This window comes from Nannobrachium achirus (genome assembly GCF_963921795.1).
Source record: "Nannobrachium achirus genome assembly, chromosome: 5".
NCBI lineage: Eukaryota > Metazoa > Chordata > Actinopteri > Myctophiformes > Myctophidae > Nannobrachium > Nannobrachium achirus.
The window spans coordinates 18,559,020-18,574,162 of NC_137814.1; the positions used below are offsets into that span (position 1 = coordinate 18,559,020).

The 15,143-nt window shown below is 44.0% G+C and overlaps 1 protein-coding gene across 1 annotated transcript in view; it reads left to right on the forward strand.

The window, feature by feature from the left end:
• The window catches only part of LOC308285757 (activated CDC42 kinase 1-like), a 106,039-nt gene that overhangs the window by 42,433 nt on the left and 48,463 nt on the right, over positions 1-15,143 (forward strand). The window contains 7 exon segments of the mRNA XM_080726614.1: positions 47-117; positions 5,156-5,452; positions 6,760-6,912; positions 8,261-8,424; positions 9,847-9,966; positions 12,501-12,627; positions 13,573-13,719. Coding sequence (XP_080582740.1) covers positions 47-117; positions 5,156-5,452; positions 6,760-6,912; positions 8,261-8,424; positions 9,847-9,966; positions 12,501-12,627; positions 13,573-13,719 — 1,079 coding nt within the window.

A 15,143-nucleotide genomic window follows, 5' to 3' on the forward strand; every position in this document is an offset into this window, starting at 1 on the left:
CTGTCTGTCTGTCTGTCTGTCTCTCTCATTCCTTTTTCCGTTAAAGGACAGAGGCGTCTGTTGGAGGCCGTCAAGAGAAGGAAAACCATGTGCAAACGCAAGTCCTGGATGAGTAAGGTTGGTAGAGCACACGCACACACACACACACATACACACACACACACACACACACACACACACACACACACACACACACACACACACACACACCACACACACACACACACATACACACACACACACACACACACACACACACACACACACATACACATACACACACACACACACACACACACACACTTAATAATTCACAGATCTTAAATTAGTAATTATGACAAATCTGCTAAGCCATATGCTTGTTAGTCCACAGTAAAGTCTGGGGTGTTTCAGTGTGTGTGTGTGTGTGTGTGTGTGTGTGTGTGTGTGTGTGTGTGTGTGTGTGTGTGTGTGTGTGTGTGTGTGGTGTGTGTGTGTGTGTGTGTGTGTGTGTGTGTGTGTGTGTGTGTGTGTGTGTGTGAGTGTGTTTTGTGGCACACAATCACACGTCTACAGGTCCACAAAGTGTATCCATTTTCCAGCATCCATTTTCTGGGGGCCTAAAATAGTAATAGTGTAATTTTTTTTGGTGGAGAGATTTGGTGTAGTAGACGGAAAGCTACACAGAACTAACTAACTAAGTCTGGAGTGTTTAATTGGTTAACACACGCACGCACGTACACGGACACACGTGCCACGGCATGCGTGCATGTGCGTATGCAGTTGACCAACACTGGCAACTTGCTCTGGCAGGAGAGTGCGGAGGGAATGGTAGCCAGTCCTCCAGTATAACAACCCTAGCTTTCTAGTGTGTGTGTGTGTGTGTCTGTGTGTGTGTGACTGTGTGACTGTGTGTGTGTGAGCGTGCATGTGTGAGTGTGTCACGTTGGCCTGATCCTGGTGGAAGTATACTGCAGCAGAGCCCAGAGGACCTCGGTGGGTTTCTATAATTACACCTGTCTGTTTCCGCTTCTGGCACCGTCCTGAGCCCACCATCTGTGTGTGTGTGTGTGTGTGTGTGCGCGTGAGTGCGTACACGTTTGTCCGTGCATACTGCTCTGCCATCCTCCAGATTTTTAGAATGTCTGGCCCCAATTTGAAACCCACTCATCTCTGACACGCACGCGCACGCACGCACGTACACGCACACACACACACACACACACACACACACACACACACACACACACACACACACACACACACACACACACACGCGCAGACGTTGTGTTGACCACTGAGATGTGGTGTTTTAAAAAAAGGCCTTCAGCATTATGTCATGTCTGGTCCAGTGTGAATGTGAAACCCACAGCAGGCCGCTATGCTAGCTACTGTTTATATCCGTCTAGAATGCATTAGCTGCTCTTCTCTTCCCACACCGGCCGTCAGACACACACCGTTCTGAATGCTAAATGCTAATCCCGTCAGCCTCCGGAGGCCAATAAAACCCGTGTTACTCGTATGATATGGTTGTGTCATCATCCTTCTCTTTAGGAGTCGTTGCACGCAGTGTTGATTTTGTTGACTAAAACTATGAAGAAAAATGTTTGTCGACTGTGTTTTTTTTTTTCAGTGACGAAAACAGAATAAAAACGAAATAAAAACTAAGCTGTGAGGACTAAAACTAAGACTAAATATATTGACTATTTCATCAACAAAATAAAAACTAGACTAAAACGTTAGGGAGGGACTAGTGCTGAGAGTCATTTTATGTTTGGTTGCTCTCAGGTGTGATGCGTTGTGAGCTTGTAGATCGGCTATTTTCAGCACACAACCAAGTGTAAAATCAGTAATTCTGATGCCATCAAGGCCTGCCAAAATACATTTAATTTGACTAAATCAACTGTAGATTTAGTCGCCTAAAATCTTATGATATTTAGTCGACTAAAACTAGACTAAAACTAAAACTTTTCAGGTGACTAAATTGTGACTACAACTAAATTACATTTTAGGCGACGCGTGATGCCACACGCGGTGCGACGCGCGGTGCAGTGCACTTTGAGCTTGTCGATCTGCGACTTTTGCTATTCTTTTATTTGAATCCTGAAAATAACAGTTTTGAGGTCACGCGATATGATGTACATCATCCCCAGTCTGGCATTGGCCACAGATATTTGAGACTATAGAGAATGGTTTATTTACATCCTTGTTTGGTACCTAAATATTCTCCATTTGTCACAGTCATATGGAGCACCTCCAAACAAAGCGCTCCCTTCCATGCCTCTGCACAAGCCTCAAATTGTACTGGTACACGCTAAGGTGAATGGCATGCCGGACACACACACACACACGTGCACATACGCACGCACGCACACACAAACAGTGAGGTCAGTGGGTCTAATCTAATAGCGCTCCCTAATGACTGCTTCCGAACGGCTAAGTAATTCCTGCCGTGTTGCGAGTGCTTAAGCCAAGAGGGAGGAACTCTCTTTGTTTTGTTTTTCTCTCTCTAGACCCCTCTCTCTCTCTCTCTCTCTCTGTATCTTATACTCACTCACGCACGCACGCACGCACGCACGCACGCACGCACGCACACACACACACACACACACCACACACACACACACACACACACACACAAGATAATGGAATTCATGCAGTATAAACATCCCCTCGATAAGTGTGTGTGGTGTGTGTGTGTGTGTGTGTGTGTGTGTGTGTGTGTGTGTGTGTGTGTGTGTGTGTGTGTGTGTGTGTGTGTGTGTGTGTGTGTGTGTGTGTGTGTGTGTGTGTGTGTGTGTGTGTGTGTGTGTGCGTATCTGTGATTGTGTGCGTCTCTGTGAGTGTGTTTGTGTGTGTGTGTGTGTGTGTGTGTGTGTGTGTGTGCGTGTGTAAGAGTGTCAGGCCTATCTCTGCCAGGCCTGATATGGGTGCTGGGACTCCGTGGTGTTGGTGGTGTCCCCCCCCCCCCCCCCCCCCCCCCCCGCCCACCCGGGCCTAAGTGGTCCGACAACAACAAGGCTCTGCCTTCCCTCCATACACACCTACACGCACACCCGCGCTTATGGACACAGTAAAATCCCAGTTGATTTAACTCGGAAGTGTAAATGAATACAAATGGAGGCCTAAAAAGGTGTTTTGTATCCATTTGTACACTTTTCTGAGTTCATTTAACAACATTGGGTTACTAGATTGGACTACTGGAGTAGACAACTGGGAGATGGATTGCTGAGGTGGAACGTAACACCTACCATCAGCTCCCAGTGGTCAAGAGCATGTGGTTCTCAACCTGTGGGTCGGGACCCCCAGAGCGGTCCCCAAATTATTTTGGGGGGTCCCCAGGTGATTAACTTAATGTGCTGCACTGTATTCTCACTCAACAGTAAACAAACCAACATAAAGTTTAAGTGTACAGAGGGTATCTGCACATTTCTAAAGTGACAATTTGAGGACTTTTTAACACCTCTGAAATGACAAATTAAACATTGGCCAAATTGTCAAATATTAGAGGCAGAAAGTGTTATACACAATGTAGTGCCTCAACTCTTAGTGCTCGTCAGGGTGGGGGGTCCCCAGTTCAAATATGATTATTGTGGGGGTCGCGGCCTGAAAAGGTTGAGAACCACTGGTCCAGAGGTCAGTGCTCTACCGACTGAGCTACCTGTGTTACTTATTTTATAGCACTATATTATAGTAAAAACAAAGGGGTTTTATAAGAGGATGAGAGACAGATAGGAGGAAGAGAGAGAGAGGGGGGGGGGGGATTGAATGTTAAAGGAATATCCGTCCCTGGTCCACCTCTTCATCTCCTCCAGAGCCAGCCCCAGCGTCTCCCGTGTACAAAGTGCTGGTGCAGATAGCTCAGATAGCTCAGATAGCTCAGTGGCTCAATGGGCCATGGAAGCAGTCAGATAAAGATGCACTGCGCTTGCGCACAATGTTGATGTCGTCGACTATAACTATGACTTCCTTTTTTCACAAACTGAAACAAAAACTAAGACTAAATATACTGACAATTTCGTCTAACAAATAAAAACTAGATGTTTGGTAAGGACTGGTGCAGAAGAGATCCAGTAGAACAAAAAGACAAGTCATTTTATGTTTGGTTGCGCTCTGGTGTTAGCAGATCTATAAGCTCACATCGCGTCATTTTCTACTTGTTGAGCAGTGGCCCCATTGTACAGATAATACAAGCTGCTTGTAGATCTGCTATTTTGTAGAAATTGTGAAAATGTGTGCAAGTCTTTGATTATTTGGACCCGATTTTATAAACGTCTTCTAAATCCTTCTAAGGTTTTTGAAAAATGCATGTTTCTATTTCAGTGGACTGTGGTCCTCAAACTATTTCATGTCAAGGACCCCTAGAATGTATTTGGGCGCCGAACCCCATCTCGAAATATTATGTATCAGTGACCCCCCCCCAAGAACGCAAAATGATTCACGATTTTTCAAAAATAGCAGATCTGCAACACGCTGCAAGCTTGTATATCTGCTATTTTTCAATGGTTAAAGCATAAAATAACGGTTGAATTGGTCAAAATCTAACGTGACACAATTCCAGGTATTAACCCATTTAGGCCTAGAATTATTGAATGCTTTAACCAGTGAAAAATAGCAGATATACAAGCTCACAGCCACGCTGCGAGCCTGTAGATCTGCTATTTTTGAAAAAGTCGTGAAAATGTGTGCAAATCTTTGAATATATGTATTTTCAAAGCGAACGTTTGTAACTCAAATTTTGCTTCTGGGTGGTCCCTGGAACTAGATATTTTGAAATGGGGGTCCGTGGCCAAATAAATATCATTTTGGGGGTCCTTCACATGAAAAGGTTTGAGCACCACTGACATAGTAGTCTCTCAAGAACAGACTAACTGATCTCCAGTTAAGTGAAAAGGACCTTTTCTTTGACGATGGCTGGCCAGATTGCTGACATAGAAACATAGGTTTTTTCCAAAAAGCTTAGAAGGATTCAAAAGACACTTATAGAATCGGGTCAAAATTCAAATTTTCACGATTTTTCAAAAATAGCAGATCTACAAGCTCGCAGCGCGGCACTCGGTGCCGCGGTGTGAGCTTGTATATCTGCTATTTTTCAATAGTTAAAGTATAAAATAATGATACACAAAATGTGGACCCGTTCTAAATGGGTTAAACGGTGTTAAATCTCTCTCTGCAGGTGTTCAGCGGGAAGCGCCCGGACGGCGGGGACTTCCCCCAGCAGGGTCAGCCCACCTCGTCCTTCCGGAAGCTGTCGCCCACGCCCCCTCCCCTGGGCCTGGGAGGAGGGGAGGGGGTCCAGCCCGGCGGCGGCCCCCTGGGGTCCCTGGGGTCCCTGGGCCTGGGCGGGGGCCAGCAGGAGCAGGCCCTGACCTGCCTGATCTCGGAGAAGGACCTGGCGCTGTTCGAGAAGCTGGGCGACGGCTCCTTCGGCGTGGTGAAGAGGGGAGAGTGGTTCACGCCGGCCGGGAAGGTGGTGAGTGAGGAAATCTCGCTATTTCTACGTTTCATTATTTCGACTAAGCCAGGTTAGGTTTAGGCATAGTTTTACTGAAGTTAGGTTTAGGGTTTGGGTTAGGTATAGTATTTAATATTCATCAGGTCAGCATTCACCAGCGTCGGCAGGTTAACATTCACCCGCGTCGAAAGTGGAACGTCGAACAAAATGTTACGTCGCAATATCGACATGCTCCCGGGGTGAGTGAGGGGGTCCAGCCTTCCATTCCCTGAAGGAGTGCTTCGTAAACCTTTTCAAGTCAAGGACCCCCTCAAATTGATATGTATTTGTCGGCGGAACCCCCATCTGAAAAGCTTTTCTGCCAGGGACCCCCAGAAGTGAAAAAAATATATATATGTTTTGATAAACTTTTCTGAAATTAGCGGCACAAGGTGAGGTTCTACATGGCCAACGTATAGATGGTTAAAGTGGTTAAAATGACTACTTTTGCTGGGGACCACCTGGAACTCCCCTAGGACCCCTGGGGGTCCCCCACTGTCCTAAAGATCAGAAGATCTTTAAACTTAGTTTTGTATCTGTTGGGTGGGAAACCTCATTTGTCCAATATTGTTTCCTTTTCAGGATTGAAATTAGCGAAAGTAGCAGATCGGCAAGCTCAAAACATGTCGATTCGTGCTTCGTTTTGAGCTTGTTGATCTGACACTTTTCATGCTTTTGTGTGACGCCGTAGTGTGATCAAGTTAGGGCGTTAATTTATGAATAAACACAATAAACACAAAAAAAGTTAGAATATGGAGATATGAGGTTTCTGCCCAGACAGCCGGGAACGCATTATGACGCATCATTACTTTAACCATTATTTTATGCTTTAACTATTAAAAAATAGCAGATATGCAAGCTCACAGCGCGGCACTCGTGAGCTTGTAGATCTGCCATTTTTTTAAAATCTTTTCACCCGATTCTATAAGTGTCTCAAAATCCTTCTTCTAAATCAGTGGTTCGCAAACTTCTTCATGTCAAGAACCCCCCCCCCCCATCTCAAAATATGTTGTTTCAGGGACCCCACCAGAAGCAAATATTTGATTTGATGTTCGCTTTTAAAAATATATATTCAAAATTGAAAAAAAAGAAAAAAAAAAAGAAAAGAAAAGCAGATTACAAGCTCGCTGTGAGCTTGTATATCTGCTATTTGCCATATATGCCATATATCCCCATTTCTTTAATAGTTAAATCATAAAATAATGGTTGAATTGGTTCTGGAGTGGAGCTGGACCTCTCCCAGATCAGCCTCTAATGGCTCTGACGGTCAGCTGTTTTCTCTGCAGCTCAACGTGGCGGTCAAGTGTCTGAAGACGGACGTGCTGAGCCAGCCGGACGCCCTGGACGACTTCATCTGCGAGGTGAACGCCATGCACTCGCTGGACCACCAGAACCTGATACGCCTGTACGGAGTGGTGCTGTCCCACCCCATGAAGATGGTACTGAACACACACACACACACACACACACACACACACACACACACACACACACACACACACACACACACACACACTGTACGGAGTGGTGCTGTCCCACCCCATGAAGATGGTACTGAACACACACACGCACACGCACGCGTGTGATTTTTTACACTGTGTCGTGTGTGTGTGTGTGTGTGTGTGTGTGTGTGTGTGTGTGTGTGTGTGTGTGTGTGTGTGTGTGTGTGTGTGTGTGTGTGTGTGTGTGTGTGTGTGTGTGTGAGAATGTGAGTCTGAACAACAGCGCCCCTCCCTTAACATGTGTGGTCAGAAAAGGTACTGCAGGCTACATACAGACACGGACGGACGCATACATACCCACACACACGGCCATGTATAGGAGACGGTGTGACCACCGCTCAAAAAACAACTCAAGCACTCACTCAGCTTGCTTCCTGTCCTTGTAGTGTGTTAAATCAGGTCAGACACCTCAAGGCCTTTTGTCACGAACAGAAGGAGAGTGATGAGAGGCCAGGGGAAGAGAGGAACAGAGGGAGACAGGGAGAGAGTGGAAGAGAGAGAGAGAGAGAGAGAGAGAGAGAGAGAGAGACCACTGTTTTCGATGGATGTGTCTGCGCTCACTCTACTCTATCACTTTGGAGTTTTTGAGCGGTGGTCACACCGTCTCCATAGCGTGGCCGTGTGTGTAGGTATGTTTGTATGTATGTGGGTGGGTGGGTGGGTGGGTCTGTATGTAGCCTCAAGCCTGTGGTGTAGTACCTTTTATGACCACACATGTTAAGGGAGGGGCGCTGTTTTCAGGCCAGGCCAGGCACACACACACACACACACGCACGCACACACACACACACACACACACACACACACACACACACACACACACACACACACACACACACACACACACACACACACACACACACACACAGGGGGGAAGGGGGGAGGGGTTGGTGGGTAAGAGGGTGCTGTTGAGACTAGCCTGTGGGGGGGGGGGCGGGGGGGAGGTGACAGAATTCATAGATCTAGAACACATCGAATTCATAGATATAGAACACAGAATATGTACAGTACAGTACAGTTAGGTACAGTAAACTTTTTTTTTGGTGGGTAAACCACCGCTCAGTTCACACAGGTGTGATTTTTTATAAGGTTTTTCGCTGTGTATCATGGATGTACTACTGTTGTTTCGTTATGTATTATATGTACAGCGGAGATGTGAAGTTTTAATCTTCCCACTTGAAAAAGAGATTTTGTCTCAGTGTGTTTTTTACTGGTTAAATAAAGGTTGAATAAAAATGAAAATGAACTCCCGCCACCTGTCCATGTGTCTGGCCCCCTCCTGCAGGTGACAGAGCTGGCCCCCCTGGGCTCCCTGTTGGAGGTGCTGCGCTGCGTGCGTCCCCAGGGTCCCGTGCTGATCCACACGCTGTGCCAGTACGCCGTGCAGGTGGCGTGCGGCATGGCCTACCTGGAGCAGAGGAGGTTCATCCACCGCGACCTGGCCGCCAGGTAAAACAAAAAAGAAAACACTCCACCCAAGATTCTGCTCTTTGTTTTCGCTGTTGTAAAAATGTAATGTAAAATAAAATACAAAATAATTGTTGCCAACACATTTTCGTATTGTTTATTCCAGTGATTCTCAGTCTGTGTACTGACACAGATTGTGTTTTGATATGCTGTGATCAGTAGCCGGGGACCCAGTCACCAAAATGGGAGGGGACCTGTGATTTTCTGCCGTACTTTTTATTTCTGTTTTATCTATTAGTTTGGTCATTAAGGTCCACAGAATAAGAGGCCTGCTCTGCTGGAAACATCGCGAAAAAAAGTTATGGCCATTTGTATATTCACTGTCCCATTGACTCTACTAGAAATATTTTAAAAATGAAAAAAGTCTGCTTAAATTAGCATGTGAGGGGTCAAACTAGGGGTTCTTTGTGATTCTGAATCCATTGCAAGCATTTGTTTAGCATGAAAAACATTCCTTGGGCTAGATATCGGCCCCCCAAAACAGTCAAAAGTGATGAGTCATCACTTTTTTCCCCACTTTTCACAGTTTTGGGCTGCCAAAAGTTAACCCAAGCAATGTTTTTTATGCAAAACAAATGCTTGCAATGGATTCAGAATCATGAAGAATCCCAGTTTGACCCCTCACATGCTAATTAAAGCAGATGTTTTTCCTTTTTTTAATATTTCTAGTGGAGTCAATGGGACAGTGAATAAAAATGGCCATAACCTTTTTTCGCGATGTTTCCGGCAGAGCAGGCCTCTCATTCTGTGGACCATAATTACCAAACTAATAGATAAAACAGAAATAAAAAGTACGGCAGAAAATCACAGGTCCTACCCTATTCCTTGAGCTTTTGGGCTTGTGGGTCCCCGGCTACAGGGTCGTCCTTGAAAAAGAGAGCTTGCTCTCAATGGGCTCTCCTGAATAGAAGAAAGAAAGAAAGAAAGCACAGGTTGAGAAGCTAGCTGCCATGATTATGACATTTTATTTACATGGCGATTAATTGTTCCTCAAGCAATTGTGATTAAAGATTTAATTGTGTTTTTGTCGTTGACAATTACATTTCTGTTTGGCTTTTAGGCTTTGAGGTTGCACATGGCAGATATGACGCATAACCTAAATATACTAAGAAGTTACTAACATATTTGACGACTTTATGCTTAAAAACGACATTGATAGCATCACAACGTGTCACGTCGTGATGCGTTGTGAGCTTGTAGATCTGCTATTTCCACTATTTTTGACAATTTTTTGAAAACATAGGCTATGAACATTTTTCAACATGGAAACGATTATGGCGATTATGACACAATAATTGCGATTATGTCAAATAATTGCGATTATGTCAAATAATTGCGATTAGACGATTATGTAATACTAATTGTGACAGGCCTGCTTACATCCCACCTGTGATCTGTGTACAGGAACATCCTGCTGGCGTCGGCCCACAGGGTGAAGATCGGGGACTTTGGGCTGATGAGGGCTCTGCCCAACAACCACGAGCACTACGTCATGCAGGAGCACCGCAAGGTGCCCTTCGCATGGTGAGTCACAGCCACTCTGTGGTGGAAAAAGTACCCACGTTCTTTATGTGTTCACCCCCAAAATGATGTTTTGTTTTATTGATTACTCATGCCATGGAGACTTGAGTTCAATCATTTTATTTTAAGACAAAGATTTACCCCCATTGATTCCGGATGGGGACCCGAATGCATTTGGGTCCCCATTCGGAATGAATGGGGGTAAATTTACTATAAAATGTTTTCAAATGTAGAAAAATCTTTTGCATTGTGATCTTGTAGATCGGCTATTTTCAAATGGCCAAAATGTAGATGGGGCTGAAGTGGTTAATGTATGTTTTGTCATAATAATAATCAAAATCTACAAAGTAACTACTCACTAAAGTTTTACAATAATTGTAGTGGAGTAAAAGTATAATATTTGCCTCTGTGATGTAGTGGAGTAGAACATTGGAGATACTCCAGTAAAGTACAAATATTGATTATTCCGAAAGGAAAATAAAGTTCTTTGAAGTTGAAGTTGAAGTACTGTAATAGTACTTGTGTTAATGCACCAATGTCAGAGTGTTTGTTTAGAAGGAGGAGATGCTGCTACTAATTCTAATTCTAGGCAGAGAGACGTGTGAGTAATGGCTCTGGCAGGGTGTCATCATCTTCACAGCACTGTGATGAATGTGAACGTTTCAGTCAGCAGGGGCGTGCAGAGAATGTTAGAGAGGCAGGGGTGGACATTTCTAAAAGGGCCTTTTGGTGAAAACATCGAAAATAGCAGACCTCCAAGCTTGGAGGTCGGCTATTTTCGGTGCTTGATACCACACTAAACTAAGCATAATAAAGTGAATACTGGAGGTGTGGCATAACAGCATGGATTGCTACACAGAGAGGGCAATTCTTTCAACATGAGATGCTGCATTCAAGCATCTGGTCACTAGATGTGACGTGCCTAGTCATTAGTTTTACCGAGCCAAGTTAGCGGACAGAATGTTCACCCGCTGATTACTTAAACGTTTTTTTTTTCAGGCCAAGGACCCCCTAGCTGAGATTGTGATGAAGAAGGGATCCTTCCACTATACATATTGAATAAAACTGTCAGATGGCAGATTTATTTCACTTCTTCTTAGATCATAGATACAGTAGCTTTATATGGTTGTTTGACACACATTATCGTTTTTCTATCATTAATAATGTTGGATTCATGCTAATTCCCACAGGAGTCTCCCCCGAGGACCCCCTAGGGTCAGTACTTGACACGACCAAATACATATCAATTTTGGGCTCCTTGACATGAAAACATTTGATTAACATAATTATTTAGGCCTGACAATTTTTAGTGTCTATGATCAGTGGTGCTCAAACTTTTTAATGTCAAGAACCCCTAGAATTATATGTATTTGACCTCCGACCCCCATCTCAAAATATTTTGTTCCAGGGACCCCCCCCAGAAGCAAAGATTTACCCAAGTTTTCTTTAAAAAATATACATATTTAAAGATTTGCTCAAATGTTCACGATCTTTCTAAAATAGCAGATCTGCAAGCTCGCAGCGCGGCAGCTTGTATATCTGCTATTTTATAACAGTTAAAGGTGATACACCATGAAATTTCACTTTTCCTATTTTAAAACCTTTTTTTGGGGTCCCACTAGCACCTTCTATCCTCACAAAGTCCCATTTCTGACCGTTGTGTCTTTCTCTGGTTTTGGGAAGGCGGAGGTTAAAAGCATCCCACGGGTTCTCAACTTTTTTTTTTGGGGGGGGGGGCTGGCGCAGTTCAGGCCAAAGGTGGTACTGCAGCTGAAAATGCTCTGAGAGCCATTCAACAATGAGAGAGGCTCTCTATTATTCAGGAGTGGTAATTAGCCTCAAACCTTTTGAAAAACGTTTTTGGGACATAAACAATATGACATAAATACTTTTTAAATGCATGGTGTATCACCTTTAAAGCACAAAATATAATGGTTAAAGTGGTGAAAATCGAACGTAACAAAGATGCGATCCCGGTTTTAACGGTATGTGTTTCTAGATGCAAAGGCAGAGAGCAGACGTTGACCCCAGTGTGTCTCTGTGCTGTACAGGCAGGGGCGTCACACCAAATTCTGGGCCCTGGGTACAAGGATTCACTGCGGGCCCCCCATGTTAACTATTGAAAAATAGCAGATATACAAGCTCACAGCGCGGCACCGAGTGCCGCGCTGCGAGCTTGTATATCTGCTATTTTTGAAAAATCGTGAAAATGTGTGCAAGAAACGTCAAGGACCCCCAAGATGATATGTATTTGGCCACGGACCCCGATCTCAAAATATTTAGTTCCAGGGACCCCCAGAAGCAAAATCTGAGTTAGACATGTTCGCTTAAAAAATACATATATTCAAAGATTTTCACACATTTTCACAACTTTTCAAAAATAGCAGATCTACAAGCTCGCAGCGCGGCACTCGGTGCTGCGCTGTGAGCTTGTATATCTGCTATTTTTCAATAGATAAAGTTACTAGGGCCCCTCCACCTTGGGCCCTGGTAACTCAGTCCCACTTTCCTACCCCTTGTGACGCCCCTGTGTACAGGTGTGCTCCGGAGAGCCTGAAGACCAGGACCTTCTCTCACGCCACAGACACCTGGATGTTTGGAGTCAGTCTCTGGGAGATGTTCACGCATGGCCAGGAGCCCTGGCTGGGCCTCAACGGAAGCCAGGTAAACACGCACACGCATGCATGCATGCATGCACAACACGCACACACTCACTGGGCCCAGTCTTAGTTTTTTGTTGCATTCCTATGACAAAGATGTGATTATAGTAAATTTACCTTGACGGTTTCCCCATCCAGTGCCATGCATTTGGGTCCCCATCCAGGGCCATGCTAGACAATGGAGGTACATTTACTATAATCACATTGTTGTCTTAGGAATGCGACAAATACAAAAAAATATTATTGAACTCAAGTCTTTAGTAATCAATATGGTTCCATTTGGTTCCATTTGTACACTAATAGCAAAAAAGTGCACAGCACACCAGTCCTTGTGAGGTGCCGGCCAACGGGACAAATACTAACAAAAAAAGTGTAGAGCCGCACACTCGTAGCTGCCGATGCACATTTATTTATTAAAGGACAACACAGAATAGGAAACCAACGTTTCGACAGACAAGCTGCCTTCTTCAGGGTTATACGAGCAATGGTCAAGAAGACAATAAATACCCGAAAGGCACCATGGCCGATCTGGGGGAGTGACACTCAATCAGACCGTGCATATGGAAAAGTACTGGGTTCAGTCGAGCGCACACACATATAGGTGAGGGATATGAATTACATCCATACATAGTAAAACATCAATCTCTAATTCGAATGGCCAAATAAAGTTACATACATGTATCAAAGGCCTAAACGAATAAATTGCCGAAGCAACATATTAAGAAAAATAAACAAAATGAATAATAATACAGTGCCAAAAACACCACAGTGATAAATGCAGTGTAGAGCAATAAACAAATTACACCATTTGTACACTGTCAGAGTTAAAGGGAGACCTTGAAATGTAAAAGTTTGAGAAACACTGATTTAAACAACTCGACTGTTCAATGAGACACACATAAAAAAGGGAAAATGTGTCTTTTTGTGACGCCATCACGGTGTGCCTCAGATCCTTCATAAGATTGACAAGGAGGGTGAGCGTCTCCCCAAGCCAGAGGACTGCCACCAGGACATGTTTAACGTCATGCTGCAGTGCTGGGCACAGAAACCAGACGACAGGCCCACCTTTGTCGCCCTGCGAGAGTTCCTGCTCGAGGTAGGAGGATAGTCTAATGCTCAGTGCTGTGCAGTTGTAGATCTGCTATTTTTGAAAAAGTCGTGAAAATGTGTGCAAATCTTTGAATATATGTATTTTCAAAGCGAACGTTTGTAACTCAAATTTTGCTTCTGGGTGGTCCCTGGAACTAGATATTTTGAAATGGGGGTCCGTGGCCAAATACATATCATTTTGGGGGTCCTTCACATGAAAAGGTTTTTAGCACCACTGACAAAGTAGTCTCTCAAGAACAGACTAACTGAGCTCCAGTTAAGTGAAAAGGACCTTTTCTTTGATGATGGCTGGCCAGATCGCTGACATAGAAACATAGGTTTTTTCCAAAAATCTTAGAAGGATTCAAAAGACATTTATAGAATCGGGTCAAAATTCTAATTTTTTTTAATTTTTTTTATATTTAAAGCATAAAATATTGCGTCATATTGTGTAATAGTCTAATGCTTCCCAAACTTTTCAGGTCGAGACCCAAACGAGAGATTAGACGTTTTGCCCGGGACCCAAACTGTAGGGAAAATAGCAGATCTACAAGCTAACAACGTGCCACACTTTGTTAGTTTGAAGATTTTTGTATTAGTCAAGGGCGTTACATGATCTTAAGAGCCTTTAGTCTTTATTCCCATGCTAAACCCCACTCCTATAGTAACTTAAAACCCTGATGACTTCAGTGATCAGTCCTGTCATAAATGGACGTACAGCTCCACCCGGTGGATAGTTTTAGCACACACTGAGAATAAGGGGTTCATGAACCTTCACACTGTGTTTCGAGCTTACGGATCTGGTACTTTTGATGCTTTTGTGTGACGCTGTAGTACAGAGGTGTCCAAACTGTTTTCAAAGGGGGCCACATTTGAACATAAAAAAATAAAATAAATAGCCTTTCTTTGACCCCTTAATCGCTATTATCGTTTATCATGATAAAAAACTCACAATAATCGTATCGTGGAGATTTAAATTTATCGTGACATTATCCTCCGTCATGCACTGGGATCAATTCACCTTTTATTGGCCGAACTGCATAGAACGGCTATGCAGTTCAGCCAATAAACCCTCTATAATTGGTAACATGGACCTGGAAATAACATACTTGATTTTTTCGCTCTCTACCAAATCTCGAAAAATAGCAGATCTACAAGCTCACAGCGCGTTGCAACATGTTCCGCCCCAGGATAATGGATGTTGAGGATATTTTGATTATCAATACAATAATATTGTAAATCGCAATTTCTTTGGTCATAATAATCTTGACAGGATACTTTAGTGACCTTCGTACCTTCCAGAAATCCCATGTTGTTGACAATGGTGTTGTGTGTGTGTGTGTGTGTGTGTGTGTGTGTGTGTGTGTGTGTGTGTGTGTGTGTGGGTGTGTGAATGTGTGTGTGTGTGTGTGTGTGCGTGTGTGTGCGTGT